The sequence below is a fragment of the Cyprinus carpio genome, chromosome B7 (genome assembly GCF_018340385.1).
Source record: "Cyprinus carpio isolate SPL01 chromosome B7, ASM1834038v1, whole genome shotgun sequence".
NCBI lineage: Eukaryota > Metazoa > Chordata > Actinopteri > Cypriniformes > Cyprinidae > Cyprinus > Cyprinus carpio.
In genome coordinates, this window is record NC_056603.1 from 42,207,989 (window position 1) to 42,231,097 (window position 23,109).

At 33.2% G+C, this 23,109-nt stretch overlaps 1 protein-coding gene across 8 annotated transcripts in view; it reads right to left on the bottom strand.

Moving 5' to 3' along the window:
* Window positions 1–23,109, bottom strand: part of LOC109048089 (M-protein, striated muscle-like) — a 46,414-nt gene that overhangs the window by 17,718 nt on the left and 5,587 nt on the right. For 6 of the 8 annotated variants that reach the window (XM_042728731.1, XM_042728727.1, XM_042728730.1 and 3 more), the window contains 15 exons: window positions 21,912–22,086; window positions 18,653–18,810; window positions 17,675–17,767; window positions 17,500–17,588; window positions 14,611–14,655; window positions 13,831–13,854; window positions 12,196–12,354; window positions 10,612–10,773; window positions 9,303–9,444; window positions 8,244–8,440; window positions 8,111–8,164; window positions 6,542–6,666; window positions 6,244–6,427; window positions 4,628–4,802; window positions 776–897 (listed from right to left, as the gene is read on the bottom strand). In XM_042728731.1, the coding sequence (XP_042584665.1) occupies window positions 776–897; window positions 4,628–4,802; window positions 6,244–6,427; window positions 6,542–6,666; window positions 8,111–8,164; window positions 8,244–8,440; window positions 9,303–9,444; window positions 10,612–10,773; window positions 12,196–12,354; window positions 13,831–13,854; window positions 14,611–14,655; window positions 17,500–17,588; window positions 17,675–17,767; window positions 18,653–18,810; window positions 21,912–22,086 (1,904 nt within the window). The remainder of the gene's footprint in view (window positions 1–775; window positions 898–4,627; window positions 4,803–6,243; window positions 6,428–6,541; window positions 6,667–8,110; window positions 8,165–8,243; window positions 8,441–9,302; window positions 9,445–10,611; window positions 10,774–12,195; window positions 12,355–13,830; window positions 13,855–14,610; window positions 14,656–17,499; window positions 17,589–17,674; window positions 17,768–18,652; window positions 18,811–21,911; window positions 22,087–23,109) is intronic. The other 2 variants (XM_042728728.1, XM_042728732.1) reach the window with 2 other exon arrangements.

The following is a 23,109-nucleotide window of genomic DNA, read 5'->3' on the forward strand; positions in this document are numbered from 1 at the left end:
ACCTGGCAATAAAGCTCATTCTGATTCTGATTCTGATTCTGATTCTGATATCTGTAGCTACTTTAAAAATAGTATAACTTTTACAATAAGAAACTACTTTTGCCTATCAAAAATATATATATTTTTTTTTGATCTTGCAAGCTTTGCGGCCAAGCAAAAAAGCAAACAAACAGAGACAACAATCCTCCACTCTCCTAAATGAATCTCTTTGCATAGTGTTATGAAGTCCAATTCCCTGTGGCTTTTTTAATTTTTTTTAATTTATGCTGTTTTATGTTTTATTGTTGTAATTATTGTAAATTTATCTGTTCACATTGAGTTTTTGTGCCAGAGAGCACTGCTTTGATTAGAAAAAGGTGTGCTTAACAAAAGTGTTTCATAAAGGAGAAGTGAGCATGACGCTCAACAGAAAGTCTCATGGCTGTTAAAGGTCATGACATAGAAAGCGTGAAAGACATGCAGAATGGACGGGTTTGAAAAGATTGAGGGAGTGGGAAGGAGTGTACGTGGGAGAGCGGGTGAGCTGGTTTTGTAGTCACCACTATGTTGGATCAGTTGTGACCCAAACTAGAGGAGGTCTACAAGTCCTGACCCCTGGGAGGAATGCAGGGAGCGGAGCTAGAGTTTGGTGGCCTTGGCACTAACGTGTCATATAGGATGTGTGGAATGTGTTACAGTTGAGTACAGTGGTCAGAATTAAAAAGTGAAAGCTGGAAAAGTGAAATCTTATTCTAAAGATCTTAATGATATCAATAGGAGCGCATAAATGACTTACCAATGGCAGCTTTAACTTTAATGGCTTCTGATTCCTGTGAGAAGTCACTGATTCCTGCAGCATTGACGGCTCTTACTCGGAAAACATAACTCTCTTCAGTGGTCAAGCCATGACAGATAAACCTGCATAAACACATGAACAGATATTAATGTTACAACCTAAAATTCAAATCTCAAACAAACAGTTCTAGCATTTATTAGGGAAGCTTGCTAAGATGAACATTGTATTGTTGCTTATATTATTGTTCATTTAGCCTTCATAAACCCTTCAATCCCTAATGGCATGTTAACCAACCAGTTACAAAAATTCACATTTCACAGATGTATGGAAGCTCATTTCCTCCACTGAATAAAAAATAAAAAAGGTAATTGTGTCTTTTTATCTTACAATCTGACTTTTCTTTCTCGCAATTGTGAGTTTGTATCTCACAATTCAGACTTTTTTTCGCAATTGAAAGTTTGTATCTCACAATTCAGACTTTTTTCGCAATTGAAAGTTTGTATCTCACAATTCTGACGTTTTCACAATTGAGAGTTTGTATTTCACAAATCTGACTTTTTTCACAATTGTAAGTTTGTATCTCATAATTCTGACTTTTTTTCGCAATTGAGTTTGTATCTCACAATTCTGACTTTTTTCGCAATTGTAAGTTTGTATCTCACAGTTCTGACTTTTTCACAATTGAGAGTTTGTATCTCACAATTCTGACTTTTTTCGCAATTGTAAGTTTGTATCTCACAGTTCTGACTTTTTCACAATTGAGAGTTTGTATCTCACAATTCTGACTTTTTTTCGCAATTGTGAGTTTGTATTTCACAATTCAGACTTTTTTTTCTCATTGCGAGTTTGTATTTCACAAATCTGACTTTTTTCACAATTGTAAGTTTGTATCTCATAATTCTGACTTTTTACGCAATAGTGAGTTTGTATTTCACAATTCTGATTTTTTCTCATTGCGAGTTTGTATTTCGCAATTCTGACTTTTTTTGCAATTGCGAGTTTGTATCTCACAATTCTGACAATTTTTTCATTGCGAGTTTGTATCTCACAATTCTGACTTTTTTCTCACAATTGTTTGTTTGTTTTTAATTTTTTTGAAATTTTTAGTTTGTATTGCGTTTGTATCTCACAATTCAGATTTTTTTTCTCAGAACTGTGAGATAGAAACTCGGAATTTTGAGTTTTTTTTTCTAGTTATTGTGTAGATATAAAATTGCTGTTGTTTATATGTTCTCAGAATTGCAAGTTTACATCTTGCAGTTGTGACTTCATTTCTCACAACAACTTGCAATTGTGAGAAAAAAGTCAGAATTTTGAGATTAAAAGCCGCAATTACTTAAAAAAAAAAAAAAATTAAATTCAGTGGCGGAAAGGGGCTTCCATACAGATGATTTGTCTGTTCAGAGCAATGCATAAAAAAAGGCAGGTGGTCTGAACAGAAGTGCAATTTCACTTTCAGCCAGCGGGTGGCGCTTATAACAGAAATATCCCGGTTAACTTTCCGTTTCTCACAGAAAACGAGGGGAAAAACCTTGGGTAACAATATTTACATGCTTTTAAACTGCTGTTCATACTGCTGTAACACCAAATACACAAGTAAAAAGACAAAAGTCGAACCTTTAACGGCAGCAGCTGTTAACACGTGACTAAAAGAAGCAATTTTATTGGCTGGCCAGATTTATTAAAAATGTGAGGGAAAAAAGAGATTATAACACATCTCTGTAAAATATTTGTGTAGCGTTTATTTAATACGGAATAACTGCTGACTGCTGGGTCATTGAATTATCAGAATAATAACGCACACTCGGTTTTGGACGCGAACCATGTCTTTATTCTGTGTGTTTGAAAAGAAAGAAAGCGTGCTTTCCATCATTTTGCTGTGAATTTGTTGAGAATAGTAAATTTAATCCTATTGTTTACAATGTTTTGATCCTGATTAGTGTATTTGTAGGTTTTTGTCGTTTTGCAGAAGGACATTTGAAAAAAATCTGAAATCATTTGGCGACGTGATATGGAATTGTTATGCGGTCAAGACCTGCCTGGAACTACTTTAGCCGTGCGTTTCCCTGAAAATAATGTCACACCTCAGAATGTTCGTCAACCAAACAGAATCAAGCATTAAATTGTTTATCATTCAGGAACGTTTGGAACTATTTTCTTTGGAGGAAAAGGAATCTATAAACCAACTGGCTAATTTGTGTCTGAAACGTTAGTTACTTAATATTACACTGTAAAAAATGACCGTGAAATTTACAGAAAAACTATGTAAAATCCATACAGAAAAGTATTGTAAACCCCAAAACATATTTTTTTTGTTTAATTCACAGTGGAATTTTTGTAAACTATTAAACATAATATTTTGTTATATTTACAATAACAATATGTGATTGTAATCAAAATTATTTGTTAAAATTACAAATTATTGGTATCAAAAACAGAGAAATACTGTAATACTCATAACAAAACAATTTTGTTAATTTGACATGCAAATATTGTAAAAACTAAATTTTTAGTGTGTTGTTTTTAAAAATACAAATAAAGTATGTATGTCACTTTACAAGTTTATGCTGTAGACTAATTTTAGCATGATTGATGAAACGATGCAAATTGAGGTAATACATTTTTTTTCCACAAAAAAATAAAAATAATTGTGAACCTGAGAGGTTGCCCATCTATATATATAAAAATATGGCTACAATTATAATAATATTGTTTTTATAATTTAGGCTATTTGTTTGTAGCATATTGTACACTGTAAAAAATAAGTGTAATTTTAACTGTACAATTTTGTAAAAACGCCTACAAAAAAAAAGTGTTAATAGGTTAACAGTAAGTTCCTGTACTATATACAGGGAAAAAACTGTAAAAGATCTAACCAGACATTTCATGTAATTTTACAGTAAAATGCTGTTAATTTTACAGTTTTTAGAAATAAAAAAAGAACAAATCAATGTATAATTTACAGTCAAAAACTGTAAACTGATATTCCCAGAATTCCCTGTGTGACGCTCCACATTTGAAAGTATTTTTGTTTAAATAATCATGTTTTTTAATAGTTTTTTTGTTATCAGTTGTACATTTGGGCTTTATGTTACATCTTCTGCTGTTTAATGAAAGTTTATTGAATTGTTTAAGTATCGTGTGTCACCATGATGGTGTTTTGTGTTTGCATGAATGACTTTGTGCACCTTCTATATATTAATATAAACTTCTGCTTGTGGCGAAGCTACTTGTGATGAACTTCGATTCTTCATGTGGCTTTCTCTTTTACCACCTGCATTATTATGGTGGTTGTCAGTATGTTAAAGGTACAAAACAGATTTTAATAGCAGTGTGCGTTGTTGAATTTACTGGTTTACATTCAAATTTTCTTGTTTGTAAATAACAGTTTTTATACTTTAAAATTTACAGTTTTTGGCCGTAATTGTGTTTACAGTTTTTTTCTGTATTTTTTACAAAAGTATTCTGGCAACCACAGCTGCCAAAATTATTTTGTAAAAACTACAGACTTTTTTCTTACAGTGTACTGTAAAATTTACAGTTTTTGGCCGTAATTGTGTTTACAGTTTTTCTGTATTTTTTACAAAAGTATTCTGGCAACCACAGCTGCCAAAATTATTTTGTAAAAACTACAGACTTTTTTTTACAGTGTAATTATAGAATATAGAATATTGTTTATAGAAATGTTGTCTAAAAGCAATATCACTTTTGGAATCATGCTGTTGTAATGAATATTAGACTGAGATCACTGCCTTGTACCTTTAGCTATGTTACAGTGGTGATGTTTAGTATAGCAGCACTCTTGCTTGTGTGTTTTGATTAATTATAAATACATTGTATGTATTGTTATACCTTGTGCCTTTAACTGGTTTGTTGTTGCATGGCTCCCAAGTGTTGCGCCCTGCAATGCTGCTCTCAATGTAGTAGCCCACCAGCTCTTTAGCGGCACGTGAAGCTTCCCATGAAACCACCACAGATGTGTCTGTATTGCGGGTAGGAACCACACGACCAGGGGCTGATGGGATATCTGCAGGCAGGTAAAGAAAAAATGTAACTATTACACATTATGTTATTATAAAATGTATTATATTTAAGATCAACCAACAGTTATCTGTATGCAGTAATTATTTTGGTAATATAATCAAAGCTTCTGCAAAGAAAATCAGCAAACAGCTTTTAGCCGAGATGAACAAACAAGTTTAAACAAGACAAACATGTACAGTCATCCTGCTTTTTACGTGACTACTCGCCATGGAAATGAAATATGCATATGAGTTTAAATTGTTTTAAAATCGCACATGAACAGTCAAATCTAAATTTATTCAGACACCTTCACATTATCACAGTTTATTCGCTATAGTTTAGAAAATGGTAATAAAATATTACAAGAACTCAAGAGTTAAACTTTGCCAGAACAAATTCATCTTGATAGTGTCAGATAACTTTGATAGAAAGGTATGCAACAAAACGTGGTCAGGTCAAAGTGTCAAATAAAATTTTTGGTCCCAAATTTTTATCAGTTTTACTGGAAGTCCAATGTATGAAGAGTTTTTTGGGTGTAATATGTCACAGTTTACTTTATTTTGCTATCCTCACTTACATAAATGAACTATTGTGTCTTGCACCCACTAGTAAAAAAAAATTTACTTTATTTTGCTATCCTCACTTACATAAATGAACTATTGTGTCTTTTTATCAAATTCCACTAGTAAAAAAAAAATATTTAAATTTCCACTCTGTAAAAAGTGGTAACCAGCAACTTTTTTTTTCTACCTGATTTTTTTCCATAAAAATTTGTGTCATTTGGTATAAATTAATGTATTTAGGTTAAGGTTAGATGTTACTATTTTTAAGTTTTGAGTCCTCTAATTTTATTTAGATAGCTACCAATAATTAAGATGCAGGATGACACTAGTTGCGTTTGTATAAAACAAGAAAAGAAGGACATGAAAGTAGTGCTGGATTCAGTTTTCCTGATGTACGGCACACCAATCAGAATGACCATAAGTATTAATATATGCTAACATAACAGTATAATGTATTAAAAGAGGCCATACTCATACAAACATCAAATAAAGCAATAAGCCCCGTGAAGCCGTGGTTTATAGTGAAATTATAACAGCTAAGGGGCATTGTTAGGGATTAACAGGGCTTATTGCTTTTATAAAATGGTTATTCCATATACATAGTAAGGTTTCACAAAATAAAACGGAGCAAATAAAGTGTAATGATATTAATAAAAACAGTATTCTTCCACCAAACAGTGTAGTTCCTCAGAAACAGTTGTGGTTCCAGCAAAGTTGTTGATGAGCAACATACAGATGTAAACAAAGGTGTATGTTTGTAGAGTAATTTACAACAGCTTCAAACTTGGCTCAACCAATCAGAATCAAGGACAGGAGCTATCTGTTTTATAACATTCCTTTATCTTTTGCTTGGTTTAGAGGCTGTTATTGAATATATCATACCCAGCTTGTCCCCAACCGTGGTGGCTTCGGTTGGTTCGGATGGTTCACCAACACCGGCTGAGTTGCAGCAGCGAACGCGGAAGCGGTAAGACTTGCCCTCGGCCAGATCAAAAAGAGCAAAACGTGGCGATTTGACGGGGATTTCTGTGTTGACTCGCTGCCAGCTGTCTGTGCCAGACACACACTGCACACACACACACATTATTACTAAACAGTCTTCAACATACACTAATCTTTAATAAATATATAAATGCCACTGGCAGTGGTTATGAAGTTAAATTCAGTTTTGCACTCTGACCTTCTCCACGTAATACATAACCCCCTCATGGCCCTTGTCCCCTGGAGGCTTCCAGCTCAACACCACATAGTTTTTAGTGGCCTCGATGACTGAGAGATCACGAGGTCTGCCGGGAACCACTCCCTCTACATGAAGTCAAGATAAAATGCAAAATGTGGCATGTGATATTAGTACTGTAGGTTAATTGAATAGTTTTAGGTAACAAACTGTGGGATTTTGAAAGAGAATACAATGGACAAGAAAATGCCAAAAATACCGTATTTGACCAATGCACTTTTCCATTTGTTTGCGAAGCTGTATCAGGATTTTTATCAAATTATTTAATAGAGATTCCCTGTGGAAGTTGAGTAAAATTCGGTAAGCCATAACAATGAGAAACTTCCTCATAATATTAAGTTAACATCTCATAATAATGAGAAATGCTCTCTTAGCAATGCCGTAGTTTCTCATAAAATTGTGAATTTTTCAGGTGATAAAATAGAAAGTTTAAAAACATTAAAATGAGAGTTTCTTGTTATAATGACTAAACATTTCACAACAATGAGAAACTTCTCTTAATAATGAATTGGTTTCTCATCAGTTATTATTAAGAAAAAGTTTCTCATTACAAGATATTACAAGAACTGTTTTTGTTTTGTTTTTTAATGAGAAATGTTCTTATTGCAAGATACTAAATCATTATGAGAAAGTTTCTCATAATACAATGTTAAGTCGTCATAAGATTTATTTTCTATTTTTTTAACTTACGATAAAATGTCTCATTAATATGAGGAAGTTTCACATTATTATGAGATACTAAGTCATTATTATGAGAAAGTTTCTTATTATTACAAGAAGTCTTTAGAGAAAGTTTCTTATAGTGAGATGTTAAGGCAAATGATTTTTTTTTTAAAAATATAAAATTACATTATTACAAGAAAGTATCATTATTATAAGATACTGAGTCATAATTACAGGCAAGTTTCTCATGAATATGATATGGAAAGTCATTATTTTGAATAATTTTCTCTAATGAGATATGAAAACTACTTATTGTGAGAAAGTTTCTCACTAATGTAATGTTAAATCATAATAATGGGATTTATTCACTTAATATCATAACATGAACTCACAGTTCTCATTATTATGAGACATTAAGTCACTATGAGAAACTTTCACAATATAATGAGATGTTACAGTAAGTCATAATATTATAACATTGACTCATAAATACAAGAAGGTTTATCAGTATTATGAGAAAGTCAGAATTAAGGGAGTAAAGAAACAGGGAGTTTCAAAAGTCATTATTACGAGAAAATTTCTCTGTAATGAGACACTAAGCCCTTATTATGAGGACGTTTCTCATTATTATGAGATACTAAGCCATATTAATGGGAACGTTTCTTATTATTATGGTACAGGAAGTCAATATGAGGCATTTTCTCAAGAAAATTTGAGTTTTTCTTTATTATGACTTTCAGAATCATATTTAGCTGAGCTATGGTGGTTTCTATTGTATTATCTATATTCAAAGGTTTTAATAACAGTGCAAATTCTTAAAAAATATCATTTTCATTTGAAATTTCTCACCCACAGGCTCCTCCTCGGTCACAATGATTTGTCCAGTCCAAGGAGCAGAGGTACCTACAGAACAACAGTATATTTTACTGCTTGCTTTGCTTTGTTTAGTTTTTGTGTATTTGCTCTGTTGGTCTGGTTGTACCTTTTCTTGTGCGGTCTGCAGGGTCCATAGCAGCTACTGGTTCAGAAACACGGGATGGATGGCTCATGCCTGCCTTATTCACCGCACGCACTCGAAACACATAGCTTCGTCCCTCCACGAGACCAGTTACAGGGAAACGTGCAAACTTCACCGGAGTGTCATTGCACTGAAACCAGTGTGTCATGCCAACTTCACACCTGCAGAGAGAAAAGGAAGGGAAATACAATTTAATGAACCAAGAAATACAATCTGATGTTATACAGGGTTTCTGTTGGTTTATAAAATGTCTTTAATTCTCTGTTCCAAAAATTAAGGCCTTAAAAGGGTCTTAAATCAAAGCAGAATGTCTTCATAGTCATTAGCATTAAATGTTGCAAGCATAGGAAAAAAAAGTATCTTCCTCAGTAGGTTGTCTTGTTTTCCAATACAAATATCTGAACATCCTTAAATGAAGATACATTTGCTTTATATGCAAAATGAAGATATAAAGTCTTGTTTTCTGAGAAAGTGAAAATGAACTCAGTTTGCTTAAAACAAGAACAAATATCTGTCAATGGGATATGAAAACTAGTTTTCCCTTTGAATTACGTTGATTTTTCTAAACCCACCTGCAGATATTTGTTCTTTTCCAAACATAAACATAAATCAGTTTCTCAGAAAATAAGACTTCTTAAGTCATTTTGCTTTTGTATCTTGATTTAAAAATCTTTAGAGGTTTGCGCTGGAAAAACGAGACACCGTTTGATCAAAAGATATAGTAAAAATGAATTCCATATTTTAGCCATATCCATCTACAACTAGATTCTAAAGAAAACCAGTTGATGTTATATACAGTAAACTGCGTTATGCTGGTGTCGGCTGGATTTTCCGTGATATGAGATTAATCCAATCCACCTTTATTTATAAAGCACCTTAAAAAAAATCTTAAAAGATTAAGTGTTTGCTTCTGGCCTATATAATGTTTATTTACATTATGCATTAGAAATCTATATGGATAACATCTTCATTCTGTCTAATATAAAGCTTTCTATTCTATTGTTTGAATACAGATGCAGTGACCTGTCAACAAAATATCCCAAAATGGGGCTTCCTCCGTCCACAGCAGGCTGCTTCCAGGTAACGATGACATAATCCTTATTAGCGTCCAGACTTTGAACATCTAAAGGTGCACCAGGAGCTCCTGCAACCTCCGCATCAGCATCTAACAAACACACATATCAAATAAAGTCTGAATGAATCATTTAAGCAATCACAGTTAGTTTGCATCAAGTGACTGCATGCTATCCCTTGTGAAAAAGTAGTGCACTTATTTGTATTAAATGTGCACTTGTAGTGTACTTCAAATCTTAAAAGCATATTTTTATAAAACTGTACTTGCAGATAATGTTAATGAAATAAAAGGCCACTTAAGTGACTTAAAGAGAGACGCCTTCATGACTGTTTCTTTACACCCTTAAGTACACTTTTAAAAAGTGCACTTTGTAATAATGCCAAACTAAGTTTTACTGTTTAAACTGTTATGTTTTAATAATATTTTGTTGTGCTTTCGAGAAGCACACTTATTTTAATGTGTAAACTAACGTATATACAAAGTATATTTTAATTACCATATAAGCTTGAACCTGATTTTACACTTTAACTATATTTCAAAGACAAAAAGTTATTACTGTATATAAATGACATATAATTCCTAATTAATTGGTTCATAAAAGCACTTAAAAGTTCAGCTAACTGCATTACTACAAATTATCATTTAATTGTAATTAACTTTTGTGGTTAAATGTCTGAAAACATTACATTCAGTTTGCACTTACATTATATATATATATATATAAAAAAAAAGATTTTTCAAAGTTGTATATAACGATTATTGGAGTGTGTTCGCTTTATCAGTTTTTCTACTTGAAAAACTCACATTTAATTCTTTGAAATTGTTTGTGAAAACTTTCTGCACCAGTTTTTGTATTTACTCGTATAGGAAGTGTATAATTTCTATACTAAATAAAAAACAATTTAAAGTGTACTAAAGTGTACTTCTTTTTCACAAAGCATAGTAGTGTTGATGATTAAAATCTAAATGCAAATTAAGTTTTATAAAGTGTATCGCAGTATTAGGCGAGTGTTGAGAACTTCATTCGTCGAGGCAGTTTCACAGCTCTCTCATCTGAATGTCATGACGGCACAGACACAGCATGACAGGGATAAATTTAGAAAGAAACATGAGCTGGGAAAGAGGCTTACAGAGACATGCAGATCTCACACACAGTACAAGCCAAAAGAGTGTGACACAATATTACCAGCATGAATATTTTGGCCTGTAATAATGCAGCAGGCTCAATTAGAAATAGCTGAGTGTATTGGTCCTCACCTCTGACAAAGACATATGCTGAATGAGTCTCAAAGCCAGATTTGGTGATGACGCGAAGTGTGTAGAGTCCTTCATCCTCCTTGTTGAGGTGTGAGAGAGTGAGTGTCGCTCTGTCGCCGCTCCAGTGCATCTGAACCCATTTAGATTGCACCAGCAGTTTATCTGAAACACAAATAAATACATCCATGCATTATGTGTCACTAGGCAGAAAATACATTTTAGGGGAAAAGGAAAATATACAGTCAAAGTTTTTTATGTTTCTGAAAGAACTATGCTCATCAAGACTGCATTTTTTGACCAAAAATACAGTAAAAACAGTAAAATTATGAAATATTATTACAATTTAAAATAACTATTTTCTAACAATTTATTTAAAAATCAATTTATTGCTGTGATCAAAGCTGAATTTTCAGCATCATTACTCCAGTCTTCAGTGTCACATGATCTTCAGAAATCATTCTTAATATTTCATTCATTCTTAATATTTTTGTGGAAACCGCGATGCACTACCAAGTAAAATAAAAAATATATATACTTTTATTCATCTAAAATGCACTAAATTGATCAAAAGTACCAATAAAGACCTTCTAAAAGATTCAAATTTCAAATATCTTTTGACTCTTTTGAACTTTCTATTCATCAAAGAATCCTGAAAAATAAATTGTTTCAGTTTCCACAGAAATATGAAGTGGCACAGCTGTTTTCAACATTGGTAATAATCAGAAGCATTATAAAAAATAAAAAATAAAAAGAGTACCAATAGTAACTGATAATAATCGAGCAGTAAATCAGTATATCAGAATGATTTCTGAAGATCATGTGACACTGAAGACTGGAGTAATGATGCTGAAAAATCAGCTTTGTTCGCAGCAATCAATTGCATTTTACAGTGTATTCACATAGAAAACAGATATTCTAAATTGTAATAGTATTTCACAATATTACTGTTTTACTGTATTCTTTATTAAAGAAATGTAGCTTTGATGAACAAAAAAAATTGTAATTATTCCAAACTTTTAAGTAAGGTATACACCAATTTGCAAGAAGTAAAGATTAAATATGCATTGTAAATTGATATCAGGATTGGCCAATATTAGCAATAATATCTGGGACCAGATTTATTAAACAGGGCAAATTAGCGTTAGAGTGCAATTCCATAAAAGCTCTGATGGGAGGAAAAAAATTCTGCGTGTGATTTACTTACAATTCGCACATTAAAGAACACAGACGCAACCAAATCATTTCTACAATGACCAGCACAATCTACCAAGAGCTGCGCAAATTAGTGTCTGCTTTATGACATGCTTTTTTTGGGGGGCATTAAATAATGGAGCAAATGTTAGTAAATCTTATTGCGTGATTCATTTTAATACTCTTCTCCCATAAATTTTGCATCTGAAAGAAAATTCCTACAAATGCATATTCAGTAAGGTCAGGCCGCCTTTCAGAGCTAATTCTTCACTGCGCGTCTTTAGTAAATCCTGACCGTATATAAGACGGTTTGCACTGGTGCAAGCTGTTAGTATATCTGGCCCCTGATGACATCAATTTTGCGAGAGACGCTATCAGAGATCACAGTCTTACCATCTCTGTACCACTCTATCTCAGGCTGGAAGCGCTGCAGTGACGGGTAGATGATAACAGAGCAGCCGAAACTCAGCGTCTCACCCTCACGACCAAAAGACACACCAAACTTCTCCACGATGTGCGTCTCGAATTTCACTCCGTACTCCAGACAAGGTGCTGCAGTGCACATGCACATTAAATCAACTTTATTTTATGAAAATGCAGTATGGATGGGTAAGACTCCAGGAGTCACCTTGTGGAAAATGATGCACATATATATGCAGGTATTTATAATGAAACACATACAGTTCATGTACAATGAATCTTGGAACTTTTCACATGAACATCATCAAGAATTGAAAGAAGACTGACAGCAGGCATCATTAAGGTGGAAAACAAATTCATAAAAAACACAATAAGATAACAAAAGAGCGGGGAATGTTAGTGACTACAGGAAGACATCTGCATGAACAATGCTGAGACAAACAAAGAATAGAAAACAGAGACGCTTCCACGAAGATGAATACAATACACACACAGAAACTGGAAAAGGAAATAATAAACACAAGATATTTATGCAAGAAATCTTATTTCTTCAGTATGGAAGCTGGTTTCCTGATCGTTTCGCCCATGTTTCGCAGTTCTGAGACCAGAAGTCGTAATTGCGAGAATTGCATAAAAATTTTAATTCTGAATTTAAGAAAAAAGTCGGAATTGTGACACGGAAAATGTTTAATTCCTAGTAAAAAAGAAAAAAAAAAAATTCAGAATTGTGCAACGTAAAATTTATATTATAGTAGAAAACAAATAGATAATTTTTGAAAACAAATTGATAATTTTTTTTCCACTGTATTCTTTATCAAATAAATGTAGCCTTGGTGAGATGAAAAGTTGAAATGGCAAGATATAAACTCGCAGTTGCAAGAAAAAATGTCAGAATTGCGAGATGTAAAATCAGAATTTAAGGAAAAGTCAAAATTTTATAAACTTAGAAGTGTGAGAAAAATGTCTTAATTACCTTTTTATTTATTTATCCAGTGGTGGAAACGAGCTTCCATAATAAGCCTTGTCTAGTCTGCCTTGAAATATTTTTTTACATTTTTGAAAGAATATTAAAGGAATATTCCAGATTACATATAACAAACAAAAATATTTTTTTTACAGTAATGCACTTTACAATAGAAGTTTAAGGGTCTAACTGCCTCTAGATTTACATTGCAAGTGCATTACAGTAAACATGCTTTTGTTTTTTGTTTTTTGTTATGAGAAGTGATGGAATTATTTTCTGTGATACTTGTTAGATTTTTTTCAACAGTTCTTTTTTATTCTTCAAACTGACTCTATCAAGAATCGTAATACTGACCTTATTGTAAAGCTTAAATCTTGAACGATTGAATGTTTCATTTTTCAAGATTGGAAACAAGCATGCAGTATATAGGGATAATAGCAATTCCATATTTAAAACCGGATACTAATCCAGCACATTGCATGTAACTTATCAAAGCAATCCTGATTGTTATCTATATACGACAAATACATCAAGATATAAAAGAAAAACAATGAGAAGAGAGGATCATGCATAGAAGATGACCAGGGAAACCAGACGAGACTGAAACATTAAAAGAGCTTTATAAAAACCTTCACCAAGGTTACCTTTGAAGCCGAACTTTCTGCTTTCTGCACCAGCGAATCAAAACAAAATAGACATTAGCCAGCTTACATGAAAAACTTTAGCCTCATGCTCACAGCTTCACACACTTCAGCAGAGCACATACAGTATACAGAAAATGCAACCTGTCCTCCAACTAATACGCTCGTATAGGTCGTTTGTCCAAATCCCTGAAATTCGACCAATCAGAGCGTATACTACAATTGCGCCCCTATCGGCAAAAGGTTGTTTTCATATTAATGTTTTGTACTCTTTTATTTGCACTGTGATTTTGCGTTTCGTGTAGCTCAGTTGGTAGATTATTGCGTTATAGCTTGATATGCAATCATGCTATCGTGGGTTTGATCCCAGAGAACGGATGTGCACGTAAAATGTATATGCTCAATAAATCATAATTTAGCATGATTTCTGTGAGGGTTAGGTATAGGGGGTGGGGTTAGGTGAGGTCATTCGAACGAATAAGCCACCTAGTAAAATATGTACGAATTACTGTGAGATCGGAGTAAAAAGTCCACACATTGCATTTAAATAAACGTGCGTTTTGATTGGTAATGACGTTATACGTCATTTCATGAAGACAGACGCAACGCGATACTGTCATTATTTTTACGCCCGCTAGAGGCCGGACTAACTTTAAAACGTAAATATAGGTCGTAATAAGGTGCTTGCACAAACAACCTATATGGTCGTTTTTTGTTGGAGGACAGGCTCAGAAATTGTGAAAGAGAGCAGTTAAGTATCAGGTTTTTTACTGAAATACTTACGGAGTCTGGGAGATGGCAGAGAATCATCAACATCTCCTTTGAATCCTAAATGTCATATCACACAAAACGACAAGATTTATTATGTTTTATCAGATAATTGGACAATGTTTTCCTTATGATCCCCTTATGAGCCCTTTTGAAGCATTTAGCAAGTGACCTTCCCTAACAGAAACACAGCCACCATAACTACGCATTTTCTTGAAGCGTTTCTTCTAATGAAATTGTAAGCAGAATTTGAATTACTCACTAATCATACATTTTAGTCACATGACTTTTTCCACTGATCTGCCATATTTATGACCATCAGTGGGACATAAGTAATGGCAATGAATACAAAAAACCATGAACGTATATGCCAAGTTGTTTGATCCATACCAAATCATTTTTACACATTTCAAGTTAAAATAAATCTTTAAAAACAGTCTTAGTGAAAAAGATGCATTGGACAATAAATACATACCAAATACCTTTTGTATTGAGTAGTAAGTAAATTGATCTATTGGTACTTTTAATAGACTACAATTCTGGACATCTTTGTGGAAGCTGTACATTATGGGTCAAAAGTCTGGAATAATTATAATAAAGATTTTTTTTTTTTTAATGCTGTTGAAGCCTCTTCTGCTCACCAAAGCTGCATTTTTTTTAATCAAAAACATTATTCATACATTATTATGATCGTTCAGAAATCATTCTAATATGCTGATTTGCTCTGTTATTATTAATTATTACAAACCCGATTCCAAAAAAGTTGGGACACTGTACAAATTGTGAGTAAAAAAGGAATGGAATAATTTACAAATCTCATAAACTTATATTTTATTCACAATAGAATATAGATAACATATCAAATGACATTTTGAAATGTCATGCCAAATACTGGCTCATTTTGGATTTCATGAGAGCTACACATTCCAAAAAAGTTGGGACAGGTATCAATAAGAGGCCGGAAAAGTTAAATGTACATATAAGGAACAGCTGGAGGACCATTTTACAACTTATTAGGTCGATTGGCAACATGATTGGGTATAAAAAGAGCCTCTCAGAGTGACAGTGTCTCTCAGAAGTCAAGATGGGCAGAGGATCACCAATTCCCCCAATGCTGCGGCGAAAAATAGTGGAGCAATATCAGAAAGGAGTTTCTCAGAGAAAAAAATTGCAAAGAGTTTGAAGTTTGTCATCATCTACAGTGCATAACATCATCCAAAGATTCAGAGAATCTGGAACAATCTCTGTGCGTAAGGGTCAAGGCCGGAAAACCATACTGGATGCCCGTGATCTTCGGGCCCTTAGACGGCACTGCAGCACATACAGGAATGCTACTGTAATGGAAATCACAACATGGGCTCAGGAATACTTCCAGAAACCATTATCGGTGAACACAATCCTCCGTGCCATTCGCCATTGCCGGCTAAAACTCTATAGGTCAAAAAAGAAGTCATATCTAAACTTGATCCAGAAGTGCAGGCGTTTTCTCTGGGCCAAGGCTCATTTAAAATGGACTGTGGCACAGTGGAAAACTGTTCTGTGGTCAGACGAATCAAAATTTGAAGTTCTTTTTGGAAAACTGGGACGCCATGTCATGCGGATTAAAGAGGACAAGGACAACCCAAGTTGTTATCAGCGCTCAGTTCAGAAAGCCTGCATCTCTGATGGTATGGGGTTGCATGAGTGTGTGTGGCATGGGCAGCTTACACATCTGGAAAGGCACCATCAATGCTGAAAGGTATATCCAAGTTCTAGAACAACAAATGTTCCCATCCAGACGTCGTCTCTTTCAGGGAACACCTTGCATTTTCCAACATGACAATGCTGGACCGCATACTGCATCAATTACAACATAATGGCTGCGTAGAAGAAGGATCCGGGCACTGAAATGGCCAGCCTGCAGTCCAGATCTTTCACCCATAGAAAACATTTGGCACATCATAAAGAGGAAGATGTGAGAAAGAAGACCTAAGACAGTTGAGCAACTAGAAGCCTGTATTAGACAAGAATGGGACAACATTCCTATTCCTAAACTTGAGCTACTTGTCTCCTCAGTCCCCAGACATTTGCAGACTGTTACAAAAAGAAGAGGGGATGCCACACAGTGGTAAACATGGCCTTGTCCCAACTTTTTTTGAGATGTGTTGATGCCATGAAATTTAGAAATCAACTTATTTTTCCCTTAAAATGATACATTTTCTCAGTTTAAACATTTGATATGTCATCTATGTTGTATTCTGAATAAAATATTGAAATTTGAAACTTCCACATCATTGCATTCTGTTTTTATTCACAATTTGTACAGTGTCCCAACTTTTTCTGGAATCGGGTTTGTATTTGCACTTAATATTATTTGATATTAATAGTGGTTCTTATTATTGTAAGTGTTGAAACTAATATAAATGTCACTTTTGATAAATTTAATGTGTTCTTGCTGAATAAAAGTATTAATTTCTTTGTTTTTTAAAAAGAAAATCTTACTTACCCCAAACTTTTGAATGGTAGTGTATTACAGTTTACACAAAAATATTCAGCAGCACAACTGTTTTCGGCATTGATAATAATCAGAAATGTTTCTTGAGCAGCAAATCAGTATATTAGAATGATTTCTGAAGATCATGTGACACTGAAGACTGGAGTAATGATGCTGAAAATTCAGATTTGATCACAGCAATAAAATACATTTTATTACATATTCACATAAAAAACAGTTCTTTTAAATTGCAGTATTTCACACTGTTTTCACTGTATTTTGATCACAATAAATGCAGCCTTGGTGAGCAGAAGAGACTTAATCAAAAACATTTAATTATTTCAGACTATTTGACCATTAGTGTCATTGTTATTACGACTTTTTAGTGTTTCTCATTAGGAAGATTTTAGGATGATTCATTTCAGACCTACTTTTGACGACAACGGAAGCAAAAGCAGAGGTCTCGCCCTTGCTGTTCATGGCCGACACACGATACTGTGCGGTATCATCGAAGTCACACCTGGAATTACAGACAGACATGTTACACACACGACCACTGCATATCACTCTATCTGCTTTAAGAGGATGAAGTCCATGTGCGCTCACTTGTTAATCTCCAGGGAGTGGACGCTGTAGCTGCTCTCCACTTTGTACTTCCCTGGCTTGGCCATCGGATCAATGCTGACATTGTTCTTGTACCTAGGAGAGAAGAACGAATTTAAATACTCTGGGATAATGTAGTGCATCAGAGCTTTTTGACTGAAAAAGCCAAGTTTACCCTCCAAAGCATCTCAAACCAAATACAAATGCACTAAAAAAAAAATTTCACTCAGAAATTGCTAGTGCATTTCACAAATATTACAAAGAAAGGACAGGTAAAAATTAGTAAAAATACTGCATTGTGCATGTTAGGCCAGTAGTTGGCGATGTTACTTTGTAAAGAACACGTAATACTATATGCATGCGCATGACGTCACTGCTTCACGAATTTGGGTTTTTCCCCATGGAGATGATAATGGTATCATTTTCAAAAACTTGCACTTTGAAACATGTTTTCAAAAGTTTTCAGGCCCCTAAAATGCCTTTATCATGTAAACGAACAGCCAAAACACATTAAAATGTTTCCGTTTTTAATTGAAAACGGTGTTGTGTACACGTCCCCTGAATGGAGGCAATTTTGATTTCAAAATAATTTTGTTACTTGAAATAAAATAAAGTTTAACTGAAATAAATTTATTTTATTTTAACTTTTTCATTTATTTTAATTTTATGTACTAAAATAACTTAAACTTAATGAATATTCGTTTTTAATTTACTGCATGAACCAATGTCCCTGCAGTTACACTGCGTTATGAAAAAGGCTTCAGTCATCAGAGAAAAAGAAGTTTTCCCCATAGCATCTTAGCAGACACAGTACAAGTGAAGTATCGACAGGGAACTATAATAGTGTCTCAATCATACTAAGATAACACTGCTTATCACATTATAATCTTGACGTAATGCAACCATCATTAGTAGTAAACTGTACATCTCTAAGCATGTGTGTTTGTGTACACGTGCATGTGTGTTTGTGTGTGAACTCACCACACAACGCGTGGTTCAGGCCATCCTGAGATGGTACAGTGCAGTCGCACACACTGTTTCTCCCAAACAGTGTGGGATCTTGGCTTGATCACAAACTCGGGTGTGTGCATCAGGCTGTCCTCGTTCAGACGCTTATGGTACTCTTCGTTCTCATGGATCTGAGGACATGCAGCCATTCATATAGTGTTTAGAAAGTGGCAACATTCCTTGGTCATAAATGCATTGAGAACATGCAGGGAAAAAAGTTATACATTTATGACCAAACGCATTACTATGTCAAGATGCAAACTGCATCAGAAGATTTTGACGAATCCCTTGATTTGTAAAAAAAAAAAAAAAAAAAAACAACAACAACAGTATACAGTTATTCACTTACAATGGAAATCTAAAAGGCAAGGCATTGCAATGGAATGAATATTAAAATATACTGTTCTAAAAATATAACTACAAGAATCAAACATCATACATGTTACTAACTTTGTTCGGGTAAAGTTAAAAATTTCAGCTCCTGTTATAAATATTCCTTGTGAAAAAGAAGTGCACTTTATCATAACTTTTAAAAAGAGCATTTATTATGGAAATAATATACATGAAAAGAATATACTTAAGTGTGAACTGAATGCAATGTTTTTGCAGACTTAATTGCATGTTAGTTGCAATAAAATTAAAATGTATTATAGGTTAAATTTATATTAAATGCAGTTAGCTGAACTTTAGAGTGTTTTTAACTCACTTAAGTAGGACTTAAGTTTACATTTTACATGAAATTTGATTTATAAGTAACTACCTCTATTGTCTTTGAAATATGGTTAAAGTACTTTGAATGTACTGACAAGCATTTATGGTAAACTAAAATATTAATGTAATTTCTATTGAAATACATTTGTAAATATAAATTTTTAATGAATCATTTGCAGTTTAGTACATTTAAATATATTAACTTTAAATGTAATATTAAATAATACACTACAGTTAAATTATAATTATAATCAAGTACTTTATATAGTCAGCACATCAAAATAAGTGTACTTAATTTTGTAAACATTTAATTTTACATTATTAAAAAGTGCACTTTTTAAAAATGTACTTAAGTGTGTTAAGAAACTTACTTTTATTTTACTTTTTTAAAAGTTTACTTTTATTTTTATTTATTTTTTTTTGAGTTTAAGTTTTTTTTTTTATTTAATTTTTTTTTTACCTATATATTTTTATATACACTTAAGTGCACTTCTTTTTGACAAAGAATGTTCTGGTGACTTACCAAAAGATGATTGCTTACAAAGAGAAAATCCACCCAGAGCAATTACAGTAATGCATGGTAAACATGAATGTGATTCTTTCATTTGCATCTTCTAATTATAACAGATTCACAAAATATTTGTATAAAAGGTGTTAAGCATTTATAATGTGTCCATTGAGACTCATTAGGATCAAGTGCCTCCTTACAAGTCATTGGTTTTATTTGTCCAGTCGTGTCAGTGTAAATATAATCTCCTTAAGGATTCCCTCAGCGATGATCAGCACATCACTTGTCGACAACAGTAGTTTCATAGTCGCTTTAACACACACCACAGATTAACACACACCACACAACCACATAAAACATTACAACCCTTGAAATCTGGCACCACGGTGGCACGGTTTGTTGGCCCCAGGATCAGAACTAAATAAAGTTTGTGTCGTGATACTTTCTTGCTCTTTTTCTATCTAAAAATAGGAAACATACAGTATGGATGAGTTTAACAGTGTTCCTCAAAGCCTACAATCAAAGCAAACTCAAATGCATCTTCTGTTGCACAATTAGTTCAAACAATAAGATTCCAATCTTCAAACAGTAAATTACCTGAAACAATGAAACTCATTTGTTGAGTGTGTAATTTTACCTTTGTATTTAGTAACATGGCCTGGTAGCACCTTATTTTAAGGTATCTTTGTTACACATGTTACTGTACGTGTACTTACTATTGTAATAACAATGATTCATGCAAGTAACCCTAAGACAAACCCCAACCCTAATCTTAACACTAACCATAGTGTAAATGCATGTAGTTAATTAATATTACTCATTACTTAAATGTATAATTACACTGGAACAAGGACACCTTAAAGTGTAACCCATGGGCCAAATCAATTTGCAAATGTATGAGTTTGTTTTTAATAATAGATTATTTAATAATATGTTGTTGCTGTACTAATAATAATATTCTTTTTTTTATTAATATGATTGTTTTTTTTTTTCTTATTTGTTCGTTTTTTATGGTTTTGTTATCCATCAGATGTACTATTTGAGTTACCATTGGAGTCAATTGAGTTATACGCTGAAGATTAATACACAGGGTTAGGAGATTGTTCAAATAGTGATTCTTTTCTACCCTTGTGAAAAAGAAGTGCACTTAATTGTACTGAATGTGCACTAGCACTGTGCTTCAAATCTTAAATGAATGTTGTTTAGAAAATTGTATTTGCAGATAATATAATATTAATAAAATGAAACACTTAAGTGAATTAAGAGACACTTTTATGACTGTTTCTGAACACACTTAAGTACTCAAATAAAAAAAATTACTTTTAAAGTATATTTTAAATCATCTTTGGAATCTTTTGTTCTGCTTTAAAGAAGTACACTTATTTTGATGTGTTGACTAACGTACTAAAGCACATGACAAGTACTTGATTACAATTTTAACTGTAGTGTGTTATTTGATGTTACATTTAAAGTTAAAATCTTTAAAAATAATACATTGCAAATTTATCATTACAAATGTGTAAATACAAATATATTTAAATATGACATACAAGTTTAAACAGAAATTACATTAAATTATAATTTAGTTACCGTAAATGCTTGTTAATAAAAGATGTACTTAAGTATTATGTAAATGGGTCTAAAAGCACTCGAGCATTCAACTATTTCTATTAAAGTTAAATTTAAAAAAATGCAGGTAATTGTAGGAAAGTATTTCATTCAGTTCACACTTAAGTATATTCTTTCATAGTATATTATTTGCATAGTAAGTACTCTTTTTAAAAGTATGTGCATCTTTTTCACAAGTGTAATGAAGCAAGAGAGCACTCAGAGCCATATTGCAGCTCAGTCCAACAGTTTGTAGTTGTTATAATTTAAATTTAAGTGAGAAATGTTACTTGACAAATAGCCATTCATTAAGAACTGTTATGAAGAGAAATGTATATTTAATCTCTAACCACAATAGCAGTAGTGAGTTATGTGTTTAGGAACAGGACTAGGATCTCCACTGACCCTCTTGCTAAGCGAGATGCGCTCTGCCGACTCCCTCATGACGGTTCTGTGGGACTTGTGTTCGATGCGCTCCGACTCCACGCCGCTAGCGAAGAGGTCACAGCGAGCCAGATACCCAGCGCTCTCTTTAGCGCGTGCTTCCTCAGTGTCTGATAGGCCACTTTGAAACTCATGACTGAGGGGGGAATTATGTAGCATCACATTCACACGTCTCTCAAATTAAACAAAGCAGTGCAGCACAATAAAGCATATATATTTTGTCACAGTATATATACACAAGGGTTATGAAAAAAAAAAAAAACTGAAAGCCACGTCACATCTGTGTTCTTTAAGAGAACTTCCAACCTTGCTATGGCAACCTCACATCCACCCTTAAACGGAGGGTTTACCAAAAATGAAAGTTCTGTCTTCATTTACTTATCCTCAAATACAAAAGGAGATATTCTGAAGAATTTTGGTAACCAAACAGTTGTATTTTGTCCCGGTATGGAAAAAATACTATGGAAGTCATTGGCTACCATCAAATATTTGGTCACCAACATTCAATATCTTCTTTTGTGTTCAGCAGAGGAAGGAAACTCATGCAGGTTTAGAACAACTTGAGGGTGAGCAAATTATGACAGAATTGTCATTTTTGGGTGAACTATCGCTTTATTGCAGCAAATTTTCTTACCAAAAGCCATTCTAGCTGTGTAGTATTCCTGAGTGAGCTCAAAGTTTCTTCACAGATTAAAAGTGTTCTCAGTGTTAAATTATAGTTCCCATCAAAGGTTTTCCCTTGTGAAAAAGAAGTGTGCTTAATTGTACTAAATGTGCACTTGTAGTGTACTTCAAATCTTGAAAGTATGTTTTTTTAAAAAACAACAACTTGCAGATAATATAATATTAATGAAATAAAAGGGCACTTAAGTTTTATCTTAAAGTGTTTTAATAATCTTTTGTTGTTTTTTAAAGTACACTTATTTCGATGTGTTGACTAACATACTAAATCATATGTAAGAATTTATGTTTCTTAACACACTTAAGTAGACTTTTTAAAAAGTGCATTTGTAATAATGTCAAATTAAAAGTTTTACTTTAAAGGACATTTTTAATGTTTTAATACTCTTTTCTTGTGCTTTAAAGAAGTGCACTTATTTTGATGTGTTGACTGACATACTAAAGCACATTTAAAGTACTTGATTATAATTTTAAGAGT